Here is a 26,586-nt window from a genome sequence, read left to right on the forward strand (position 1 = left end):
TGCTTTTCATGAGTAATTTGCTTTTAACAGTGTCTATGAAGGCAAATATTTGATATAATAGGCATGCAAATTCCAAGTATCCAATGGAAACTGATCTACCACTCAAGAGGTCTGACACAATTCAAATTACTCATTACTATAAAAACATGGGTTACAATCACATCACTTTTTTTTTTTTTGGCTAATCATAAGGCAAAGTGCTCTCCTCTGGACAGGATCGAGAATTTTTAGGGAGTCTAGGTGCACCATCCAAAATGTGAACAATGCTCCAAGGATGAGCAGATGTGTGATTTGAATAGTTAGTAGATGAGGGAGTGAAAAACTGCATCTTAAGCAGAAAAGAATGACTGATTTTTTAGAGGTGGAGGAAGCTACTGGTGTGATAATTGTTTATAATATGAGAAACTGGAGATAAATGTCAATCCAAGAGGGAGATAGAGAGAGATCTCACTCTATCTAGTGATTTGTGTATTACTGAAGTTAATGGAATGTAAACTGAAGTCTCTTTCATAAGAAAAAAGGCAAAACTGAATTTTTGTGACAACAAACGTGACCAGGTATATTTGTCCCATTGAAGAATGGTGTGGATATCAGTGTCTAATTGATTGTGGATGGACATTTTTTTCTGTCAGTCTGGGATGCCTGAGTACTATGGTCTCAAAAGAGTAGGATGAATGAAGTGTACTATCATTGACAAATGGGATTAGTGATGATTGAGAATAGGTCATTTATGCATTGAATGATCAGAGAGAAAGCTGGTTATCCAGTTACAAAGGGTGACAAGTAGACCAAAGGATAGCAACTGGCATCTAGAATTGAGGCCTGTTATGCAGGCTTGATGTGAGATGGGACTGAAAGCCCTGGAAATGTCAAGAGTGACAGTACATATTTGTCCAAGCCTTTCCATACCACATGACCAGTGGTGGGAGATGTAGGCTAATCGTGGTGGATGTTGATTGACAGAATTCATACTGATGATTGCTGATTAACTAGTCAGTCTCTAAGCATTGAGTTGACTGTTGATTACTTTTTCTATTATTATGGAGAGAACTGAGGTGATGGTGATTGGGCATTAGTTGAACAATAGAGTTTCTATTCCCTTTCTGGTATAGGCCGGATATATGCTTGCTCTATGCATTAGGATAAGTATCAGCCAAAAAAAAAAGACTGTAGAGATGATACAGGACACACATTAACACTGGAGCACAATATCTGACTACAACTGGAGAGATGCCATCAGGACTAGGAGACGTGTGATAATTTTAATGAAGTGTCATTTAAACTGCCCTTTAAAATTAATACAAAACTTATACTGAAGGTCTTTGTTAGCACACTATTTTTGGTTTTTAAATTTAAATATAAAAATAGTCTTTCACAAAAAAAAAAAAAAAAAAGAATCTAATAATAAATATTAACAAATTATGTTAAAATTAGGACAAATGCAATTATCAATTTATTTTTTAAATAAGGAGTCTTTGTAGGCTGGATGTTATGTAATGCAAAAAAAAAAAAAAAAAAAAGGTTTTTTTCAGCCAGAATTTCTTTTTATACATATATTTTCTAATGGTTTATAAAGTCGTGCAGCTTTCAGAGGTGAACTGTAGACTCAAATATACAAATGGAAATATAAATAGGAAAGTCAAATTGAAAACTTCTGGAATTAACTATGCAGACACAGGAATAAAATGACTAAAGTATTTATAACACGATGTCTCCTAAGCATTCTCAAAGGCATGTTTAAGATACACACTCAATAGAGACTACAATTAGAATGGCTTCCAGATCAAGGACCGTGATGTGCATTGAAGGCAACAGTAACACTCTCTCTATGGTGATTTTTCATGTTACCCATTAAAGAATGGTGGATAGGGTCATGCAGTGATTTAAACTGGGACTATGCAAAAGCTTTTCTTTTTTTCATCTAATGAAATGGTCTTCATCTAAGGTATGTTAGGCTAGTCTACTTTTTGGTTGTCCATACTGAATATAATTTTTTGTTCTTTTCTTCTGGCAATGGTGGTCCATCCTGTTTTGTCCAAAATACTGGCTCTGACACTGACAGAGAATACTATAAAAACCTGGAAATGAGAGAGAGGATCTTGGTGGTTCCTAATTTGTCTGAGGAATTTTGAGATTGTCCAGAGGTTTGTAAACTGTTCTATTTTGTGGCTTGAAGAGTGAGCCCAGTTTATCTGTTGTACATTTGATATAGTGCACATATACTCAAGACGGGAGAGGAGTGAGTGTGTGTGTGTGTGTGTGTATTCTTTTTTTAGAAGTTTAGTGAGGATTTTTTTTTGTTGTTGTTGTAATCATTCTGTTCAAAAAGTGTAAATAGTGTCTCATTCCAGATGCATTGCCTGTTCTCAGAATGAAATTTGCTGTTTCCCAGAGGCTAAAGGTTTGAATATTCCAGTTTTTTTTTTTTTTTTTTTTTTTTGGGGGGGGGGGAGGGGGGCAGGATGGTGATGTGAAGTGTTGTGCATCTGATTCTCTGTGTGTGTGGACTTCTGATAGACTGAATGCGTGAGAGACCCATCTGGTTGCCTAGTAACTAAGATATCTAAGAAGGCTGTAACCCCCCCCCCCACACACACACCCTTTTTTCCCAGAGTAAAAGTGATTTAGGGTGGAAAGTGTTCAGGAATTGTAAAAATTTGGAAAGAACTTGTGGGCCATGTGGCCAAATGACAAAGACACATTTATATAACTTAGCCATAATTAGGGTTGGGGGGGGGGAGAGTTTGAATTAGGTGCTAACATTTCAAAGCATTTCATATATAAGTTAGTGATGGGAGGTAGTAGAGAACCATTGCTTCACCTTCAATTAGTGTTACATGCTGGGTATTCTAGCTAAAATATCCTTATTTAAGATAACGCTTAAAGGGTCTGCAAATATCAGGGGAGATATTTTGGAAAGCAGCTTTAGTGTATCATCTACTGGAACATCAGTGAAAAAAGGTGACATATCAAAGCATATTAAGTGATCCTTTTCCCTAATTCAAGGTTGATATAGCAGTTAAGTGTGTATAATTTTTAATGTAAGGAGATGTCTTGCTGATATGCTTGTTGAGTTTGGATGCCAAATTATCAGCAAGTTTATAGGCAGGGAAATTTATGGCATCAACGATGAATGGTAGCAGGGCTCTAGGTTTGTGGAACTTAGGTAGCCCATATAAGTCTTGGTGTGTGTGTGTGTGTTAGTGTGTGGATAAAAATTTTTTAATTTGGACAAAGTTTCCATTAGCCAGCTTGTAGTGTTGTCAAAAAGTCTGAAAGACCTAAAAGCAGACAAAGAAAATGCTATGGTCATTATTAATACAGTTGACTACAACAACAAAATAAAATTACTATTGGTTATATCAACATATATTCCAATAGCAAATGATTCCACAACATCGATAAAAAATAAATCCACAAGTCTTTTAGACAATATTACAAGCAAGCTAACAGAAACTGTCCAAATTAAAATTCCTAAAAATTTTTATTACCTTAGTTACAAGGCAACTGGTTTAGCCTTCAATGCAGAACAAATTTTGTCATGAGGATGGCCAATGCATCTGAAACAGAGACTCAACTAACACTTTTTGAACAGAATGGTTACAAAAAAAATCCTCACTAAACTTCTAAAAAAGAGCCCCTCTCCCTGCCCCAACTTGACCTGGGTTCACTCTTTGAACAACACAAAATCAGAACAGTTTAAAAACCTCTGGAAAATCTCAAATTTTCTCAGATAAATTAAGGCCTACCAGGATTCTTTTGCCTTTCCAGATTTCACCATGTCAATATAGGATTCCATATTTTGGACATAACAGGACATGTACCACCAAGAAAAAGAACATAAAAATGTTATTTTCTTTGGTGGCTCAAAGAAAAATTATGTCCTTTTCTCATGCAGCTAACACCAAGACAGATAAATAATTTATGTCACCTTTAAATGCTTTTTTTAACTAATAAGTTTAACTTATTATACTCTTGCTCTCTCTTTCAAAAAGAAAAACAGATGAATAATTTTTTTTATATATTCAAACTATTTTAGTATGTCTGACAAAGTTTTCTCTAAAAAGCTCAGAGTTCAAGCACTAATTTTAGCATATGTATCCAAGGAACATATGAGTAATAAAGTAACTGATTAAAAGTGTTGATACAAAAGTCCGAAGGAAATAAATATATGGCAATGAGGAGAGAAACTTGACAATGTTAACTGATAAATTAAACAATGATATGATTATCTTTTAAAGAAGAGTTGATCAAATTAGAATCTTAAAAATAACAAGCCAATGTGGAAGTGAAAACTGTCGATGCAAAATTTTAATTTTCAATTATTAGTGTGTACATCAACATTATCAATTTAAGAAATGATGACACAGTAGAACACTTTCTATTCTGTCATGCCACAACTGCACAGTGTGCAACTTCTGGAAGATAAAAATAATAATAATTATAAAATTCACCTCTCTAGAGCATTTTCATGGAATACTTCGGCAAAACTGGTCTCAAACCATAAAGAAGTGGGAAGTGCTTTGAAAGCCTGTATAGAGTCCAGATGATGATATAATTCTGGATCTTCTTTCTGTACAATAAATTCCATGCGTTCTGGCTACATGAAATAGTTTAACAAAAAAAAAAATATATATATAAATAAATGAATAAAATAGTAATGTATCTGATTTTAAAGCAAATCTAATGATTCAGTACTACTAGATTATTTTTAAAATAATCTCTTTATCAAAGTTTAGGGATTTTATTATGAGATCAATAATAAATAAAATGGAATAAAAATTTTACTATTTTAATGTTATTACACAAATTTATACAGGAATTCCACAAGTTATGTAACACATTTTTTTTTATGGATAGAAAAAGATGTGTGTGTGTGTTCTCTGGCTATTATACCTATTTTGCAGAATGTCAATAAGAACATGCAAAACTATCACCATTATATGAGACTGGTTATCTTGTCTTCCGATGAAAAGTCCTTCCATAGTTTTTTTTTTTTTTTTTTTTTTTTTTAAATCCTTAGATGGGATTTGAAGTAAGGTAGGCAAATGTTGCATCATCCTTTCAACTGTGTCGTGGAAGTGCTTGGAAGGGATCACATGAAATTTCTACTTTATTTCTTTCAGCAAAGAAACTTTTTATTTATTTTTTCTTTCTTTCAATGATTATATATATGTATACACTACTTGGAAAGAAGTCAACAAACACATTAGTGTAAGGAACAAACAGCCATAGTGTCAAACTTTTAGATGTAAGATCTCCTTTCACTGCTATGACTGCAGCAATCCTACAGAGCATACCTTCCACAAGCATATGATAGCTATCAATGAGAATTTTGAACCATTCTTCCTTTAGGTATGTAATGAGGTCCTGGATTGATGTGGAACAAACATCCCTTGACTTCAACTAATGCTCCAGTTCATCCCACAGATGTGCAAGTTGAGATCAGGGCTTTTTGGAGGCTGGTCAAGTGTGGTGATATTCATATCCACAAACCATGCAGTTAGAGCAGCAGCAGCCTTTTGACACAATGCACTGTCTTTCTGAAAGAGCCTATGGTAAGTTCCATAGAAATTCCACAAACTAGAGCATTGTATTGTCCAGAATGTGTTCAGATATCTCTTGGAGTTATGTTTGTGGTACTACAAAAAGAGGTCTGAGACCAAACCAGGTAAAACAGTACCATCACACCACTACCACTGAATTTCATAGTTGGGGCTATGAACTCTGGTAAGAGACATTCACTGGACATCTGCCAAATCGAAACCTGTCCATTTACTTGGTGGAGGTTGTAGTATGATTCGTAACTCCATAACACAGCTTTCCACCCTTCCACATCCTACTGAACACACTCTTTGCACCATCTTACCATGGAAATCCAAGTTATGAACCTCGGTGAGTGCTTTAGTGGTGTATGACATCACCAGAAATGAATTTAAATGAGTGTGCATGTATGTCCATGGGTCAAGTGAGGACTGATAATGCCATTTGGCTGAAAAGGCCTAGGTCAAATCCTATCTAAGACATAAAGAACCTATATGAGAGCTTTTCAACTGAAGGAGTTAGCTAATATAAGGATGGCAGAGTTTTTTCCTCATAGAAACAACTAGTTAGTTCCCCCCCCCCCCAAACACTACCATTAATACAAATTAGATAGCAGAAATAAAAAAAAATAGATATTTGTGCACTGACAAAGTATCTTTTTTAAATTCACTGGGTAATTCCTGGAGTTCATGCTATTTCCATGACACAAATATTCTGTAAGTTTTTCAAGATAATTAAAAGAAAAATAAATAAATAACTGTCAATGTTTTATAGTACCAAGAACCAAATGGACTCCTCTTCACTGCATTCCTATTGCACCTATAATATTTTATATTATTATACACACACACAGTCGGGTCTCTTTTTATGCGGTAGATACGTTTCACAGAAAACAGCATATAAAAAGACCTAATTCATGTTGAAATATTAGGGATATGTTCCATAATTTTCTAAAACCAAAGCAATGAATTAACCCTCTCATCCATAAGAGCTCATCCAAAATATGTGTCCTCATCTTCATATGAGGACACATATTTTCCCTCATAATAATTATTCATTCATAATTTAGTGCTACTGTATGCATATAGTCCTCATCTGGGAAGACCAAATGTTCTTAGAAACCACACCAGATGGCAGGAGTTTCAACAGAGTTACAGGAATACCAATCTCCCTCTCTGCAGTGCATTGTGGCATCAAGGAGGAAGTTAAAAGCTGCTGTTTTGTTGATTTGAATTTGGTGATTTTATGAGTCTTCTGGAAAGGTTAGTATGGTTTTATATATTGTTATACCTTGTAGATGAAGTGTGAATATTTAACTTGTTCATGTTTATTACCATATTCATAAAACTAACTTGAAAACAACCTGTCCTCACATGAGGACAATATGTTTATAAGGTAATCGAAAGTTCTAGTACAATATTTTTATAATTTTATTTAATTTTTGCAAATATAAATGAATAGTAAGTGTGTTAATTGACATTATCATCTCTTTTACTGATGGAATGACCAAAAGCCAGGTCCATCAGGGCATAAAAAAGGCCTATTACCACAAGAGACTTACTGAAGAGGAGAATGAAAAACTGTTGGAGGAATCTGAAGATGGTTTGGAGCTGAGTGATTCTGATGATGCACGAATGCAATGTAATGCACGGATCATTTGGAAATGGGAAGAAAAAGAAAAATTGGATTTAAGATAAAAAGCCAAATGGCTATTTTTTCTGGCAAAGTTAATTAATTGTACACCTGGTAGTACAATTAGTTAATTGTACTACCAGGTGTTCACTTATGCTTGGATTTGCCGATAGTTCTTCGGCATGAAACTCTTAGATCGTAGTTTTCGATCTCAGAGTTTCGCATACTGGCTGTAAAATTATAAGGGATTTTATCCCCTTAAGTCAGACACCACCAGACACCAGACTTCAAGTCAGACACCACCAGCACTAAAGAAACGCAAAACTCACTCTGTGCCACATGAGAAACATTTTGAGGCAGTGGACACTTCCCAAAGACGACAACAGGTGCTAATGCCAAACATTTCAGAGATGTACACTGCAAGAGTAAAACAAGATATATCTGTGGTAGATGTGAGGGTTCCAATCTGTCTGGAATGTTTTCAGTCTTTCCATACAAAATGAGGCAAAGAGAATAAGACTGTTCTTGATTTACATAGCTCTACTGCAAATTCTAATTGTTCATACTTTTTTGTATGTACTAAGTAATCCAAATTTTTATCATTCATGCAGTGTTTCAGCAAAATATAAATTGTTTATAATCTGTTTTGTCATACTTGTAATGTCTTTCATTTCATGATGTCCTCAGATGAGGACATCATGCAGTAACGCCATTATTCAGCCATCTAATGGCTGAATAATGCTTGTTGTATTGGGTGGAAAAAATACTATCTGCTCATTTGCATGTTCTAAATGCAGATGACTTGGTGCATTGTCAACAATTAATAAAACTTTAAAATCATGAGCTTTTTGCTTCATATATGTTTCCACTTATGGTACAAAGCAATTATTGAACCATTCGGTAAATACAGCAGTTGTTACCCAGGCCTTTGTATTAACCATCCAATGTATCAGCAGCTGTTTTAGATCTTTGCCTTTTAGAGCATGTGGTCTTAGAGATCGATTTACTAGGAGGGGGGTTTCAACATTTGATCCCCTGATGCACTGCTACAAAGTAACAACGTTACTCGATCTTTGCTTGCTTTAAACCCACTTGCTTTTTTCTCAGACTTTGCAATGTAAGTTCGACTAGGCATTTTCTTCCAAAACATGTTTCAGCGTTAAACACTTGATTGGGATCCACCATCTTCAATAATTTTGGCTAACTTCTCTTGAAATTTTTTGGCTGCTTCTTCATCTGCTGCTGCTGCAACCTTGCCTGTAATCTTCACGTTATGAAGTGCATTCCTTTTTAAAAACCCGGTTAGCCATCCTTTGCTAGCCGAAAATTCTTTATCAGCCTGGGAAGTGGAAGAAGATGGCTCCAATTGCTTCATCTGTTCATAAAACCAAAGAGCTTTTTGTTTAATTAAATAACCACTTATAGGAATTCTTCGAGTTAATTCTTCAATCCAAATTACGAGCACTCGTTCCGTTTTTTCTAATAAAGCATCTCTTAAGTACGATGATAATTTGGCACTTAGTTTTGTGCCAAATTTTCTTATTGCGACTTCATTCTTTTTAATTGCTCTTATGGTAGATTCGCTTAAATTAAAATGTTTACCAATTGCCGTAGATCCTTCTCCTTTTGCTAAGCGATCTAAAATTGCAATTTTCATTTCCAAAGAAATTGCTTTTCTTTGGTGCTTTTTTCTCCATTGGACCAAATTAAATCTTTAAAATAAAAATTAGCAAAATTTAGACTTATGATAATGAAAAGACAAACACTTACTCACATGCAAAATTAAACTTCACGGACACTCACTGCTTACACGTTACTCACGTTATGCCAGAATGTGCTGCAACACGCTGTTCATTATGTACAAAGGGAAACCTCAAATTTGCATGAAACATGCAGTGCATAACTTCAAAACTGAATAAAAAAGATACACATAAAAAGAGACCTGTGTGTGTGTGTGGATGGAGGCCATACAATAGCTTTCAAATAAATATAAACGAGAATCCCATAAACATAAGATACTATAGTAGGCATACACAGTTATTCCCAAGATAATAAATTTTATTCCATGGCGTGGGTTGATTAAAATTGCACAAATGAATTATTACTACTACTATGAAGGTGGTATATATGATGACTATTAATTGCATTGTCTAGTTGCTTGCTTCTTTTGTGGAATGAAAAACTCCATGAAAAGAACCATGGAATGAAAAGCTCCTGGAGCTGGAATCTAATAGACAAGCTTAGGTGATGAATATTATTCATAACTTATATCACAATACCAAATGAACTAAATTAACTGGTTTATATTTGTTAGATTTCAAAAACTAGCATCTTCAGAGCACACTACATGTTAATGTTAACATGCAACAATGAGTAAGTGAAACATTTCAAACTGTAATGGACACAAGATCTAAAGTCCTAATTTGGCACCCTCTAAAGTAAAAAAAGTATTATAGCTATGTAGAAGTTGGATCTTAAGATAACAGTCTCCCAAATTTTTGGTAAATTAATGCTATCCATACTTGTTCAGATTTGGAGAATGACTCACAGCTATGGTTGTGAATCATTCTCCAAATGTGAGTCTAAAAATAATATTTTCTGACCTGTAAAATGACTTCTAAAAAGCACACTGGTTTCTTCCATTTGATTCTGTGGGAAGGAGTGTCCAAAGCATTGTCTGCTAGTCCAGACTTGCCTTGATAATGGTAGCAAATGTTATTTTTTATGGTCCCCAAAGCAGATGTTAACAGATCTTCCTGTCTGTCTATAGTAGACCAAGTCACAATCATATGGAACTTCACATACTCCAGAATATGCTAGGGAATGGAGTTTATCATTAGGAGAGCAGATCTGAGTTGCTAATTTAACATGTTGTTTGAATTTGGTACAAAGGTAATATTTTATTAGTACTTTGGCTATCTTTTCAGATGTACCTCGGAAAAAGAATTACGGTGTTTTTTGTTCTTGTGTTTGAGGAGGGAAAAGTAAGAGAGCCATGTAGCATTTTATTTATTTTTTATGAGATGTAGTCATTGGCCAGGAAAGTATAGCAAAGACATTTAAGTTCAGCGAAAGAGCTACATCATTAGAACAAATAGCCCTAGTTCTGTGTATAAGTGTTTTTATAATATCACACTGTTGGGCTGGATGATGATGCAATTGTTTATAGATATCTTCCTCTGTGTGTGTGTGTGTGTGTGTGTGTGTGTGTGTGTGTGTGTGTGTGTGTGTGTGTGTGTGTGTGTGTGTGTGTGTGTGTGTGTGTGTATGTGTGTTTGTGTTGGCTTTCTATAAATGGAAAAGGAAAGTGAATCATCTGAAAGTCGGGTGACTAATGAGTCAAGAAAATGAAAACAGTTATTAAATTCTTTTTTTCTACTATAAAGTGAATTTTAGGGTGTTGGCTATTTATGGATAACAAAAGAATATCCAAAATGTCTTCTATAGAGGCAAATGGCAAACAGATCATCAACAAGGCACAACCTACATTCCGGGCTCGTATGTAGCTCTGGTAAGCATTGTGTTTTTGAAGTATTCCATGTAAAAGTTGGTTAGATCAGAAGGGGGGGGGGACCATAGAGGCACCATTAGTGTTTTTTTAGATTTGGAAAAGGATTATGACAAGGTACCAAAAGAGAAGTTATTCAATGCACTACAGTTATATGGTGTCAATGGGACATTATATCAAACAATACTTAGTATATATTTGAGTTTGTAAATCAGCAGTTAGAATTGAAGTACAGGAAGATGGTTTAATGTTAACTACTAAATTATTTATGGAATTTACAACGTATACTGAAATATTAATTAAAATAAACTTTAATAAATACTTCCTATATTTCAGCAATGTCACATTGCCATCTTCAATGGGAACATATAAATATGACACGTGCACACAGGCATTACAAAAAGCAAATGAGGCAGAAGAGAGAAACTACTGTTGTTCCTAGAGTACTAATCTCCTAACAGGCTATATTGGGTTGTCTTAGCTGTTGGGCTGATGTTCTTGTGATGCAAGCTTCCCAAATTTGTTGAGGTTTGGAGAGTTTTTTTAGAGCTGAGGCTGATTCTATGAATAATCTTTCATGTTTAAACTTGCTTCAGTGTATTAACGAGGCTTTACTCCAACGTATTCCATGGCAGGTATCTAGAACATGGTCTGCAAGCCCAGAGTGGCTGTACTGGTGAAACTGAATGTAGTCCTTGTGTTCTGAAATTCTGATATTTGCTGTCCTGCCTGTTTGGCCAAAGTAGGACAGTTTACAGCTGCAAGAGACCTGGTATACCCCAGGTTGGTCTACGGGAAGTGGTTGGTCTTTGGTGGAGCAGATAAGGGATGACAATTTTTTATATGGTTTGTAACAAGAAGTTAGGTCATATTTTTTTAAGATTTTGGTTATTTTTTCTGAAGTGCCCTGGATATAGGAAATGGTGATGGATGTAGTGTAATCTTTGTTATGCAGGGGAGGAGGGGGTTGTGGTTATCTGGTTTTAATATTTATTGGATTTTTTGGGGATTGTAGCCATTGGCTAAGAAAGTATTAAGGATGTGGTTTAGTTCAGTGGTTAGGGCACTGTCATCTGAACAGATTAATTTTGCCCTGTTATATAGTGTTTTTATAACACCATATTGTTGTGAGGGGGTGGGTATTGCTGATGAATGTATCTGCCTGTATGGGTGGGTTTTCTGTAAACTGAGAATACAAGGATCCATCAGGCTGGTGAGTGATTCGAGTGTCTAGGAAAGAGATACTGTTGTTTTCCTCTTTTTCCAAAGTGAACTGGATTCTGGGGGTGTTGGTTGTTTAAGTGTGTTAAGAAGGAGTGGGGTATATCTGATTTTTTTTTTTTAAGTGTGTTAAGGAGTGGGGTGAGCCATGCCAAATAGCGAACACATTATCAACGTAGTGAAGCCAAAAAGTGGGTTTTGTGGGGCAGAGTTTAAGGCTTTCTCTTCAAAAGTCTCCATAAAGAAGTTGGCCAGGGGTGGGGAGAGTGGTGAACCCATGGCTATCCCCTCTATCTGTATCTGTTTGTAGAATTTTCCTTGCCAAACAAAGCAGCTGTAAACGGTCCTACTTTGGCCAAACAGGCAGGACAGCAAATGTCAGAATTTTGGAACATAAAGACTACATCCGGTTTCACCAGTACAGCAACTCTGGGCTTGCGGACTATGCTCTAGATCAGGGTTTCTCAAACTGTGCTCCACGGAAGGTGAATAGGTGTTCTGTGAGAAGTTCTAGAATTTGTCATTTTAGTTTTCAAAGCATTTTTCATGAATAAATATTTTATAGTGGAAATATTCTGAGGAGAATAATATTCGTGAATATGTCGAAAAGCTCAGACCCAGAACACCTAATAACATCTGTGTATCATTAATTTTCACACATCGAAACCTTTCAACATTTGGGAAGGGGAATACCGCTGTTTATGACGGGTCATGAATATTGCCTGCAAGTGAATTATAACAATGGTGGCATATCCTCTGTTCTCAAATACTGAAGGAAATGACATCTGTGTCAGTGACCCAGTGGCATATTTTTAAAAATGGAAATATTCATGAATTATCGTTAAGTATCACACATAGAAATCTTTCAACAATCAGATATTTTAAGGATACTTGTGACATAAAGATAGAATAATATAAACACGTAAACACAAGAAAGATATTTAATTAGCCAAATATTTCGGTCTGAAAATTGCAGACCATCTTCAGTGGCACTACAAAAACAGTTTTAAAAAATACAAGGTGGAATACTAACAATAGATCATTTAAAAATTGAACAAGCTGTGTGATGTTATATCACTAAGTATTAAAGGGAATATTATTAAGCAGAGACATGATTGAAATAAAGATATTAATAATATTAAATAACATAAAATTAATAGAATTAATGAGTTATTCTGATTAGGCTTTCCCAGATTTTTGATACAAACGTTCTGATTCAGGTTAGGACGATGGAGTAATGCCTCTACGCTTTCTTTGAATAAATGTTCAAATTTATAGCGGGATCCATGTAAGAGGCGAGTTTTTGACCAAAGGATGTTGTGGTTAGTTTCAATCCCATGCTGAGCCAATCCAGATTTTTCAGGTTGATTGTGATGAATGGAGGATTGATGTTCTTGGATTCTTTTTTCAAGAACGTGCCCAGTTTGTCCAAAATAGGAGAGATCACAGTTGCAGGGAATTTGATAAACTCCAGGAAGAGACATAGTTGAGCTTTGTCTTTAGGAGAAGGAAAATGGGAAGATAATTTGTTAATAGGTGAATACATAGCTGTTAGCTCATATTTCTTCAGAATTCTTGAGATAGGTTCTGAAATCCTGGAGATGTATGGAATTGGAACTCGACGTATTGAATCTTTGTTGTTTAGTGGTGGATTATAAGAATCAAGATGTTGTGTACTCTTTTCAGAAAAGCCATTGAGTTTCATGTGTTGTTCAATAGTAGAAAGTTCCTTCTGTAGAAAATTAAAAGTAGAACAATTAGTTTTGGCTCTTCTGATTTAAAAACAGGAATTTTATGATTCCTGTTTTTTGACAAGGATGATGGGCTGATTCTTTAAGAATATACCGACCTGTGAACGTTAGTTTCCTGTAAACTGTAGTTGTAAGAGTATTTGAAGGTGACCGAATGAGGAGAACGTCTAAAAATGATAACTGGTTGTTTTTTTCCATTTCCATAGTAAACTTTATACGATGATGTAAGGAATTGATACTGTTTAAAAAAGAAGGTAAGGAGTCTTTGTTGTGAGGCCATATAGTAAAGATGTCATCTATAAATCTTACCCAAAAGGATGGTTGAGGGAAAATAGATGAGAAGAGGACGTTTTCTAGATGTTCTAAATAAAATTTAGCTAAAGCAGGAGAGAAAGGACTTCCCATGGCCATTCCTTCTACTTGGCTGTAAAATTTTATTATATGTTGTTAGTATTCCACCTTGTATTTTTTAAAACTGTTCTTGTAGTGCCACTGAAGATGGTCTGCAATTTTCACACTGAAATATTTGGCTAATTAAATATCTTTCTTGTATTTACGTGGTAATATTATTCAATCTTTCAACAATCAGGAAAGAGAATACTGCCGTTTATGACCGATCATAAAAATTGCCTGCAAGCCAATTACAACAATGGGTGGTGTAAACTGAACGAAATACCATCTGTGTTGCAAATGTCGGTGACCAATCAGCAAGGAAGTATAAAGAAAATTTTTCCACTGAAATTGAAGATCAAGGTAGTCTGTATCTAGTTCTCAGATCTAGTAATAATGAATACTTTGTTCGCAAGTTTGTATTGCAGTGTGTAAGTGCTTGATCTGAAACCGAAGTGTCGTGATTTTTTTAAAAGTAATAGGAATACAGATTTAAATTCTAATATGAATAAGAGACAAGGCACTTTGTTTAATTTTGGTATTAAGAAATCTCTTATTGAAGGTGTTTGTGATGGAACAGATAGTGAGTCATCCATCTCAAGCCTACAAAGATCTCCAGGATGTACAAAAGGAGGGTAAAACTACCAGCACACAGGAGAAAAAGTCTGCATTCACTCGTAAGTACTTATAATAATATTATAAATATATTTGGTGATCAGAATAGGATATGTCAATGAAAATCAGCACAAATTAATTTAATGATGGTTTATTGATGCTTTAATTAAATCAATTAAAACATCAATTAAATCAAACATTAACTGACGTTTAATTAATTATTAATACATTACAAAATAACCAAGGTGTTCCGTGAAAATTTCAGGATTTGTGAAGTGTCCTGTCGTAGAAAAAGTTTGAGAAACCCCTGCTCTAGATATCCGCCACAGAATATGTTGGAAGAAAGCCACGTTAATACACTGAAGCAAGTTTAAATATGAAAGATTATTCATAGAATCAGCCTCAGCTCTAAAAAAACTCCCCAAACCTCAACAAATTTGGGTATATGAGACTACCCCCAAATTTGGGAAGCTTGAACATCACAAGAACATCAGCCACAGCCAAGACAACCAATATAGCTCGCTAGGGGACACCATTAGGACTCTACGAACAACAGTAGTTTCTCTCTTCTGCCTCATTTACTTTTTGTAATGCCTGCATGCACATGTTATAGTTATATGTTCCCATTGAAGATGGCAATGTGACACTGCCGAAATATAGGAAGTATTTATTAAAGTTTATTTTAATTAATATTCCAGTATATGTTGTAAATTCCTTAAATAATTTACTATTCTATGTTTGTCATAATCTCTACTTTTGGAACTTGTAACAAGTGTAACAAGTGACTGGGAGCATTCTTATCTTCTTCTGTATGCACTGTGATGATAAATTTATAACCATGCAATTTCATTGAAGTTGAAGGATAGTACAATGGTGCTGTTGTAGATTTCAAATTTCTTCAAGCACTTGCTTTTAACTTTTAATTTTTTTTTGCCGAAACTTTGGAGATGTGATATAAAATGGTCCACAATTCAGGATTTAACCCTTTAACTGCTGAGAACATATTTATTATGGGCTCGGAAATACACGCCTGCATTGCTGAGCCGGAATATGTACGTTTGGCGTGCCTCCCATATTCAGACAATTTTTTAGTATGGAAAGAATCATCGTAAAATATTCAATCTTAGTGGGTAGGTTCCTCCATCTATTGCCAACCAATTGAAGTTTATTTGACTTGGGTTTCTGTCCTTGTATGACATCTAAAGAGAAAAATTTGAACTGATGCAACTAATCATATGCAATTCGATGCATAAACCACGTGACTGCAGGTATTTCAGGGATGTCACAATATGGCGTCTACCAGTAAATATCCGCGTTATCTTACTGATGATCAAATTGATGAACTGTTAACAACAAATGAGTCGGGAGAAGAATTGTCCGAGTTAAATGAATTGTGTACTTCAGATGAAGAAGATCCTGGTGATGTAAGTGTTACAAGCGAGTAAGATAGTGACAAAAGTCTTGATACGAACGTGTGTAAGCGAATGTGTACCGAAGATGTATTGTTCAAGTGGCGTGATGATGCATTTACTCCAAGTGTACACGAATTTGATAGCAGTAATTCAGGAATAATCACAGGTAATATCACTGATGATGCTTCAGCTTTAGATATTTTTGAACAATTTTTTACCACAGAACTAATGACAACAATAGCTGATGAAACAAACAAATTTCATACCTTCACCACAAATAATAGACCAAATACACTATCTTCATGACTAAAGCAGTGGAAAAACACCATCCCTCAAGAACTTTACATTTTTCTAGCTATTATACTGCTAATGACAAGGGTAAAAACACTTAAAATTTCTGAATATTGGTCTACAGATCTTCTCCTCTCAACTTTGATGTTAACAAAATGATGTTACACAGACGGACAAAAAAGATCAACAGATCAACAATAGAGAGAATATTGTGAAACCACATTGTGTGGTGGATTACAATGTCAACATGGGTGCTGTAGATAGGACAGATATGATGGTCACTTCTGTTGAGTGTATAAGAAAAACTATGAAGTGGCAGAAAAAACTATTTTTCCACCTTCTGGATATGACCATACTAAATTCCCACTGTCTCTATAATGTAAAATTTGGAAAAAAAAACACAAACTTAACAGACTACCAACTCATGCTTATCAGGGAAATAATTCAAAAGTACCATATCCCCAGAACAACAGGGAGGTTGAAAGGACATCCATCACCTGGAGATCAACCACTGCGTCTCAAAGAAAGGCATTTCCCTTCTCTTGTACCTTCTACTGAGAAGAAGAATGCAGCTCGAGTTTGTTGTCTGTTCCAATACCACTCTTGAGCAGAAGCAGCATCGTGAGAGCCGGTATATTTGACGTTGAACTCTGTGTACAGCCCTGTTTTGAAAAATATTATTCCATGCCAAATTTTTAGGATTTTCATACCCTGCCACTTGATAGGCTTAGTAATAACTGTGTTGTAAATAATAGTGCTCTTTATATATTTTGATTAATTTCTACATAATGTGTAATTTGCATAACCAAGTGGATACCCCTTGATTATGCAAATGTTTATAAAACACTATTATTGCCATTTTTGTGAGTGAACAAGTGTATATCAATGTATGATGCTATCTGAACTTCTTACTTCAGTAAGCATTTTAATTGATTTTATTTATAAATTTTTTGCAAAATTAATTCAACACATGGGACAATGTCAGTAGAATATAAAATCGGCAGTTAAAGAGTTAAAACATTAAATAGTTGTTCATGTAGAGCCGTTACAGTGCTGTTTAACTTCATAACCTTTATGTGAGTGGCAACAATCTGTTCCTATGGGAGCGCTAAACTCGCCCATCGGTAAATATGATGTGATTTAGCCTAATGTAACATTTCTTTAAATTTGAGAAAAGCAGGAATAATATCACTATATTCCATCTACCTATGTCCTCTGGAGCAGTCTTCTTGTTATTCCCAAACTACATATGCAACATTTCAAGGAAAATATCAACAGATTTCTTTATCAATCCTCACCTGACTCCACGCATAGCACTGTTATGCTTATACAGTCTTTGACCTCTCGTGTAGGGGATCAATTTACAAAAAAAAAAAATAAATAAATAAATAAAATAAAAAATTATTAGCTGAGACAATATGAGATAGAAATATCGGTTAATTTCCAAATTTAAATTGCAAAGGTATAACAGAGCATGAAAAGGTTCTCAAATTCCTTGTATGCATCCACAAGGTGTATAGAGTTCACTCTCTCCCATTCTTTTTAAGTGACATATTCTTGAATGTCAGCAATGTCAAGTTTCTTCTTAATACCTTCAATTTTCATAAGATTCTGTCATTCATTTATAGATTATAAGGAACAGTCTTTCTAATGCCTTGTAAGGATCAGTTGCACATACTCATAACTTTCCTTTTTAAATATGTTTATTTAAAACATATTTATTTTGTAACAGAACTCATTCCCCCTACTGTTAGGTTTTTTCCTCTTCTGGTCTGTTTATTATTATTGCTGTATTTTTTTAGGGTAGCTTCATTACAAATTTTAATCACTGTCTAAGTTGCATTAATTTTTCAATCATCCATCCATAGTTTCACTACACATCATCAGATGTCATATGGTCACTCCGCTCCTTGTGATGTGCCACACGAGTCCTCAGTATGTTGTATGCTTTACTGGAGACTTCGACTCTCTTAAGACTACTTGCTCCAGACACACTGGCAATCCATCTTCGAGGGTTTACCTTCTATTACTGTTTTGAGAATTCCTCCTCCTATTCTTTCAATGCTTATTATTAGACACACGTATTCACAAGAATAAAGAATAATAATTGCCCCGATTGTAAATATTTCGATCAGAAATTAATTAACCATCATCAATGCATCAGCATAGTCACACGGCAAAAATAGAACAAAGAATGTTAATCCTATTTACAGAGCCGAGGCATGTGTTGGAGTGCTAATTTTCCTTTAAAAAATAAAGGAAAACTTTAAAAAAAAAAGGAAACTGCAATGAAGTTAAAACTGAAATTAAAATAATTTTGAAACACAAAAATAAAATAAAATTTTGACAAATAAAATGATTGAGTTATACAGCATTTAAAAAAGGTAAGTAGGTTATTGCTTACCATTTATGAGGGTGAGACCTATTACCAAATCTTGGTAATAAATACTATTATTCAGATTTAAATTTGGGCAGTGTAGCAGTGCTTCGGCCCTCTTTAAATAACTGCTCAAACCTAAAGCAGAACTGATATAAAAGGAAAGTACTGGACCAGAGGATACTGTGACCAGTGTCCATTCTATGATGAGCAAGACCAAATTTTTCAGGTTTACTGTTATTGATATGCTTGATGTTCTTGTAGTTGTTTTTCGACTGAACATATTGTTTGTCCAAAGTACAAGAACTTACACTGAACCTGCTAAACACCAGGGAGGGAGAGAAGAGGCGGCTTAGCTTTTGTAGATAGAAACCAAGAGATTTTGTTGATAAGGATAAATTTAGGGACTAAACTACATCTTTTCAGGATCTTTGCAGTTACCTATGATATGCCTATAATGGGGACTTGCCATACATTTTTACTTTAATTGCAATCACATTTTATTTTGTACAGTGGCACATGGCTCAGCTCTGAAAATAGGATTAACATTCTTTGTTCTTGCTTCACCTTACAATTATGATCAAGCACTAATGGGGGCCAGTTAATTTATGGCTGAAATATTTGCAATAATAAAAATTATTATTCTTTATTCTTGTAAATACATGTGTCTAGTAATCATAACTATATCACAAGTGCCATTAAAAATTTATTTTATCAATATATCCCAAAATATTTCAGCTTTTTTTGGTCACTATATTTAAGGAGTCACTATCGATCATTTTCTAGTTTTTCTGATCCATTTATCTACTTTTCAGTATATGAGCTACTCAACAGGATCATGCCAGTCAATATTTCAATTCCAACCATACTACTCAGATATTCATCAATATCTTTAAAACCGATTCGGTGAAAACAAAATGAAAATCAGCTGGAAAAAAAAATGATAACAAACAAAAGGATAAAGAATTTTTATTTTTCTTTATGCTAGAATGAATAGCTGAAGATCTCAATCTCTAGTTTTCTCTTCCACTAAATTAGCCAGTTCTGATTGACTGATTGATTCAATATTTCATAGTTATTATTATACTGAACCATGAAAAAATTATTTTTTACATCTTCCAATTTACAGCTTTGAATATAAATTAATAACTGGTACGAGACCTAACACACAGAGTTAAGGAAACTAAGTTATGATAGGAGGAATAGCAAGAATCTCTGTGTAAGAGTGATGATGTTTACATAACTGTGTTAATAATGGGAATTATCATGGAAGTGATTATAAGGAGAGAACAAATTCGATTTTGTGTTCATCTGGTTTGGGTCCACCAAGCATGTACAAAGACGCTTGCATAAATAAGACACTAAATAAGAACAGAGAGATCTGTGAGTTGTCCAACTGTGTCATACAGACTACAGACAAGAGTATACAAAAAAAAAAAAAACATGCAGGTAGCTTATTATGTATGTACACAAATGCTAAGAGTATGAGAAACAAAGGGGTAGAGTTTGTTGCTTTGATCAATATGCTGGTACCTCACATTAGTGAGACCTGTCTATCAGAAGTAGACATACTAACTGGTATCAAATGTAAAGTGTACAGTATTTTTAGGAAGGATAGGAGAGGAGGGGGCATGTTACTAATAATATTCAATGACATGAATCCAGTTATTTTTGAGACCCATGACTATAACAGTAATAGTTTTTCTTCTGGCAGTGAGTTTGAAGGCATCTGGCATGAGGGCAAAGATTAGCAAGATCAAATACGTCACGGGGTGTTGTTAAAACTTACAGGTTCGGATGCTAGGATGATTTAAAAAAATTTTTTTAAAAATGCATCACCAAATAAAAACAACATGTGTGAAAAGAGTAATCATAATGGGGGATTTTCATCCAAACAATGATTGGGTAGCAGTAAAATCTCATGAGAAGAATGAAACTGAATTTATTGAGCACTTGTGAGACAACTTCATCAATCAACATGTTACAGAAGAAACTTATGGTCAAAGAGTGTTAGATATGATTATAATATCAAAGGGGGATTTCAGTTAAAGATATGACTATTCTGCTAGTGCATGTATTATGTGGCATTCTTCGATCAGTTCGACCCCCCCCCCCCCCCGAGGTCTCTCTCTTTAATAATAATAATAAAGTTGAATATAATAAAAATACTTCCTTAATGGTATCTCTACCTGGACACAGTAAGAAGGCTTGCACACACCAATAACCCCAAGAGTAGTGCTAGCTAATTTACTGGTAGGGCCTCTCTCTCGAAGGACAAGTCAAGAGGCAAATGACAGACTAAGAGAGATACACTGATCCTCCAGGTTGGGAGTTTTGCTAGTGACTTTACCAAGTAAAAAATTTCTACAATTCAAGATGCCTCAAATGGAAAATTCATCAGACAGCAACAATGGAAAATGACCATGAAAGGATAAAGGGAAATTATTAGGAATCTCGGACATTTTAAAATTAGCCAGATGGAATGTACAAAGAATAACAACAAAGGAATTAGAATGTATTTTAGCAAGACATTTAAAACAAAAAATATTAATATAGTAGGGATGACAAACAAAAAAAAGAAATTAAAGGGAACAAAAGATATAGATGGTCATAATATATTATATAATGGAGTGAATTAACATATCAGAGATTCTAGTGGAGTTGCCATTTTAATCCATAATAAATGGGAAAATAGAATACAAAAGTAGAATTTTGTAAATGATCGAATTATAACAGTTCAATTCAAAACAAAAAGAAGCTACTTAAATATCACAGGAGTATTAATATCATAAATATCATATGATATTAAAGCAACTGATATAACCACAAGAAAGTACATATCTTAAAACCCTTTAATCCCAATGTTTCATCAAATTGTAATAATTTGTTCATTTTCTTTTAGGATTTGTAAGAAGACAAAAATTAATTAAATATTGTTCTAGATGTTTATCAGAACTTTTCAGCCATCCACTCCCCTCGTGTGTTTGAACGAGGATGGTTTGCCTGTTTGCGGGAGGAAAAGCCCTCAGTATGAGACTGTCTAACTCGTCTTCAGTTTTAAAAGCCCTGATAAGTTCTTCGAATCCTAGACAGGACTGGTCCAGGGATTTGTCTATATGACCAAGCTACAGAGGCTCTATATGTCAGAGGTTTTGAAGAAATTCGAAGACAGAGAGGTGCAGGCCATCATCAAGTTTTTCATGTTGCAAGCAAAGTGTGCAACTGAGATTCACCAAACTTTGTGTGAGACTTTAGGGGGACTGTGCCCCAGCATATCCAGTTACCAGATCGGTAGCCAAGTTTAAAACTGGGCATTCTGAGACAACAGATGTCCCCAGGTCATAAAGACCTTCCACAGTGATAACACCTGAAAACATCAATGCAGTGCATACCATGATCCATGAGAAAGCTCACCAAGATTCTTGGGATAGATTTATTAATAAAATAGCAGAAGACATACATAGAAGACAAGACTTAGCCTACAAAATATTAAGGAAACTAAACAATGAAGAAAGAGATACAGCATAAACCAACATAATACAAGAGAAACAATGGATAGAACATTATAAGAATTTATGGTATGAGCCAAATTTAATAACAGAAATTAATGAAGAAATGGTCATACAGGATTTCAGTTGATTGCATTTTTTATTTTATGGAGAGTGGGGGAAAGAACAAGAGGGCATCCTTGGAAGCCGAGAATGAATGCTGTTAAGAAGGGTGTAAGATCTAGATTTTTCTCTCATAAAATTGGTGTGATTGGAATGAATTGTCAATGAGATGTTGTGTGTGCAAGTAATGTGAATGAATTTGAGAACAAGTATGATAGCAGGTGAGTGTAGTAGTGCGTGACCTCCCTCAATAAATAGGTATCAAAAAATAGAAAAATCAACCAGATTAGAAGGCACAAGCACACAGCTCTGGTGGAGAATATTTACATCACAGATTCTTTAAATTAATAATTGCTGGAGGAAATGGGAGGTACCATCAGATTGGTTAAAAGCTAAGGTTATATCTATATTTAAGAAAGGAGACAGATGATTGTGGAAATTACAGAGGAATAAGTTTATTAAATACAGGTTACAAAATTTACAAATTCTTGAATAAAAGACTTAGAAATACTGCAAACAATCAACTCTCAGAAGAATAAAATGGTTTCAGATGGAAGATCATGCATAAACAATATTTGTGTTAAAACAAATTATTGAAAAAAAGACTAGAATTTAATTTAGGGCCTCATCTGGCCTTTGTAGATTATGGGAAAGTTTTTGACAAAATGCAGAGAAAAATTATGAAATATAATGAAAAGCAAGGATATCCATTACATTTGGTACAAGCTATACAAAGTTTTTTTTCAGTTACAATTATGCAATAAATTAACAGAAGAGACTGAAATTAATCAAGATGTTAAACAGGGATATAGCCTATCGCCAACTCTATTCAATATATAATAATTTAGTTTAATCCTTTATCCAAGTGTGAGCAAACAAAGTTTGCTCACACTTGGGAGCCAGGCCCAAGTGGAGATACCAGGCACAAGAATTAGCAAGCTCATCTCTATATATAGGAGTTGCCAAACAGTGTGCCATCTTTTTATTAAATTACTCTGGATTTAGAGAAAGATGTTGAAAGTTTATTTTTCACTTGGTTAAATTATAATAAATTTAGTTTAATCCTTTATCCAAGTGTGAGCAAACAAAGTTTGCGCCTGAAAGTATCTTCAGGACTGGGGCAAGGTGGTACAACACTGGGCAACTTGTTGCAAAGGTGGAACAAGTTAACATCACTCCTATCTCAGTATCTCCCATAATGCAAAACACATCTCCTTGCGGATATGTATAATGTTATGCATTAAGGGAAGGGCCACAACCCAGACTGGTTTCGACCTTTATTGAGCTCTCTTCAGGAAGCCAGGCCCAGAAGTGGAGATACCAGGCAGAAGCAATGCTGAGGTCATCTTTACCTATAGGAGGATTTTATGGAATCAATCAATGGTTCCAGTGAGTGAATAAAACCTTTCCTTGATCTTAGCCTCTATGTACTGCAGCATGTCCATACAATGGGTGCCTTTCATCATTTAGTTGTTGTTTCTGCTCATATCTATCTACTCTGTGTAGCCCTGCTGATGTGAGGAGGTGCAATACTAGACAGCGAGTATAGATGGTCAATTTTTGTAGGCTTAAGGCAGCCGGTAATGTGCCAGCATGTTTCATTAAGAACCTTATCAATAATTTTGACATGTGATGATCTTCCCCAAACAGGGATGGAATACTCAGCTGTTGAAAAGCAGAGTGCCAGTGCAGAGGTGCGCAGTACTTGTGGATTTGCACCCCACCGAGATGAAGTTAATCGCCAGAGAATATTATTACATGTTTGAGTTTAGCTGCTGTCTTTTCTATATGTCACTTATAAATTAGGGTCCTATCTAGTGTAACACCTAGGTAAGTTGGATTTGGATAATCGACCAGTTTCACACCATTCCATTCTATATTCAACTCTCTCCTTGCCTCCTTATTATTGAGATGGAAAAGACGCATTTGGGTTTTACTGGGATTTGGTTTCAGTTGGTTTTCCTTATAGTAAACTGTAAGAGTTTCTAGCTCTTGTGTGCGCTGCTTCTCAATGTCATCAAAGGATTTTGCTTGATAAGCTATTGCCCAGTCATCTGCATATTAAGAAGGTTCTTGATCATGGGTTTATTGGTTGGTCATTAGTATATATATTGAAGAGGAGGGGAGATAGCACACTTCCCTGAAGTAGACCATCTTTCTGGATACACCATCTGCTCTTTTTCCCTTGAAAATCAACGAAGAATCTCCTGCTGAAAGCAGTGACCTAAATATCTCCATTAACCGATAGCTGTTTGTCATGCTGTAGATTTTGACTATAAACTTTCTAAGATTTAGTGTGTCATAAGCTGCTGTCAAATCTATAAATATAGCTCCTGTATTTACCCCCTTTCAAAGCCATCCTCAATAAACTGTACTAAGTTTAATACTTGTCCAGTGCATGATCTTCCTGGTCTAAATCCTGTCTGTTCTTTTATCAGCACTCTCTCTATTTCTGGACTTAGTCTGTTCAAGATTAACCTCTCATACAGCTTCAAGTGTTGTTCATAGGAGAGCTATAGGCCTGTAGCTCTTTGGATCCTCAGCAGGTTTACCCGTTACACGATTTCAGGATAGGTATTACTTTCGTTTGCTCCATATGCTGGGTATTTTAGCAAATTTCCAAGAAAAGTTGAAAAATTCTAACAACCACTCTGTTGCCTTTTCTCCCAGATTCCTTAGTATCTTGTTTCTGATATCATCTATACCAGCAGCTTTTCCTACTTTTAAGGCTTTTAGGGCATTTTCTAAATGGTGCTTTGAAGAGATTATTTTCTGAATCCAAACTTTAATATAATCTTTAGGTATTTTTCCTTCAGTACTTGGTTTACCATTCAGAGATAGCTGAGTTACAATTTGGTTTGCATTTATATTAACTTTGCTTGCTGCTGTTGTGGGGTCACCAGATAATTTTCTGAGTAAGAGCCAGGCTTTCCTGCTACTGTGCTTCATATCTAAGCTTTTAATTTTCTCTGCCCATTGTTGACTACTTTTTTCAGACAGTGCTACTATAAGTTCCTCTCCTGCATCAATTGTTTCTGATGAAAATGGATCTTTATCATATAGGTCACAATCTCTTTCATATATTTCCATATTGTGCTCTGTAAAACCTGGAATGTAACATGTTCTACAACCTCTTGGGATGTGCCTGGTAGCAGACTGTCTAATAGCTTTGATGAACTTTCCATAATTTTCTGGTCTGGTGAAATGTTGGTCAAGTTTATGTCTAATTCTCTTTAGAACTGTTCTCAGTTAGCTTTTTTAAAATTAAAGTGTCTTCTAAGTGGAATCTCCTTAAGTCGGACTGGTGGGAAATTTGCAGCATTATTGGTCTATCTTGTGAACTTGGGATTGGTGCAAGTACCTGTTTAGAGCACAGATTAGCCATTCTATTACTAACAAATCCAAGGCCTGGGTTATAACCTCTTTTCCATCTTCCACTGTTAAATGATGGCTGTTTAGGATCGTGTATAAGATTCATTTGATTACTTTCAGCCCACTTTTCAACTAACTCTCCATCTTCATTTGTTTCACTATAACCCCACTGTGTGCTGACTGTTAAAGTTGCCTATAATAATAGCAGATTTCCTTTGTGTCAAGTACTGGGACATTTCAAAAGCAAAGGTTATACAAGGTGGTTCATATACTGAGAAAACACTGATGTTATCCAGATCTATTCCAAGGATTTCTATGTTATTTTGGTTTGTGATTAGGCATCCTGTAATCCATTTTTTTTGCCATTTTTTCTTTACTCAAAACAGACTTCGGTGCATTATCAGAAGTACCCTTTTTTTAATGAATTAACTGATAAATCTTCCTTTACCTTGGAAGTTTTTTTCCACTTGGTTAGACTATAAATTATATATTTAGTTTAATCCTTTATCCAAGTGTAAGCAAACAAAGTTTGCGCTTGAAGTATCTTCAGGACTGGGGCAACTCCTGGCAAAGCTGAACTAAGTTCTCATCACTTTCCTTAGTATCCCACAATGCAAAGAACATCTCCTTGCGGACATGTATAATGCTATGCATTATGGGAAGGGTCACTACCCAGACTGGTTTCAACCTTTATTGTGGTCTCTTCAGTGGGAGCCAGACCCAGAGGTGATACCAAGTTTGAAGCAATGCAGAACTCATATTTCCTTCCATATGCCAGTTACCAAAAGGTGTCACACCTTATTATTAAATTACTCTGGATTAGAGAAAGATGGAACTTTTTTCGCACTTGGTTAGACTATAA

The 26,586-nt window shown here is 35.0% G+C and overlaps 1 protein-coding gene across 1 annotated transcript in view; it reads right to left on the reverse strand.

The window, feature by feature from the left end:
- TBC1d7 (TBC1 domain family member 7) overlaps positions 1-26,586 on the reverse strand; it is a 131,104-nt gene that overhangs the window by 52,144 nt on the left and 52,374 nt on the right. The window contains exon 4 of the mRNA XM_090401854.1: positions 4,455-4,600. Within this exon, the coding sequence (XP_090257980.1) occupies positions 4,455-4,600 (146 nt within the window). The remainder of the gene's footprint in view (positions 1-4,454; positions 4,601-26,586) is intronic.

This window comes from Typopeltis vanoorti, chromosome 12 (genome assembly GCF_054136105.1).
Source record: "Typopeltis vanoorti isolate ZY-2024b chromosome 12, IOZ_Tvanoo_1.0, whole genome shotgun sequence".
Taxonomy (NCBI): Eukaryota; Metazoa; Arthropoda; class Arachnida; order Uropygi; family Thelyphonidae; genus Typopeltis; species Typopeltis vanoorti.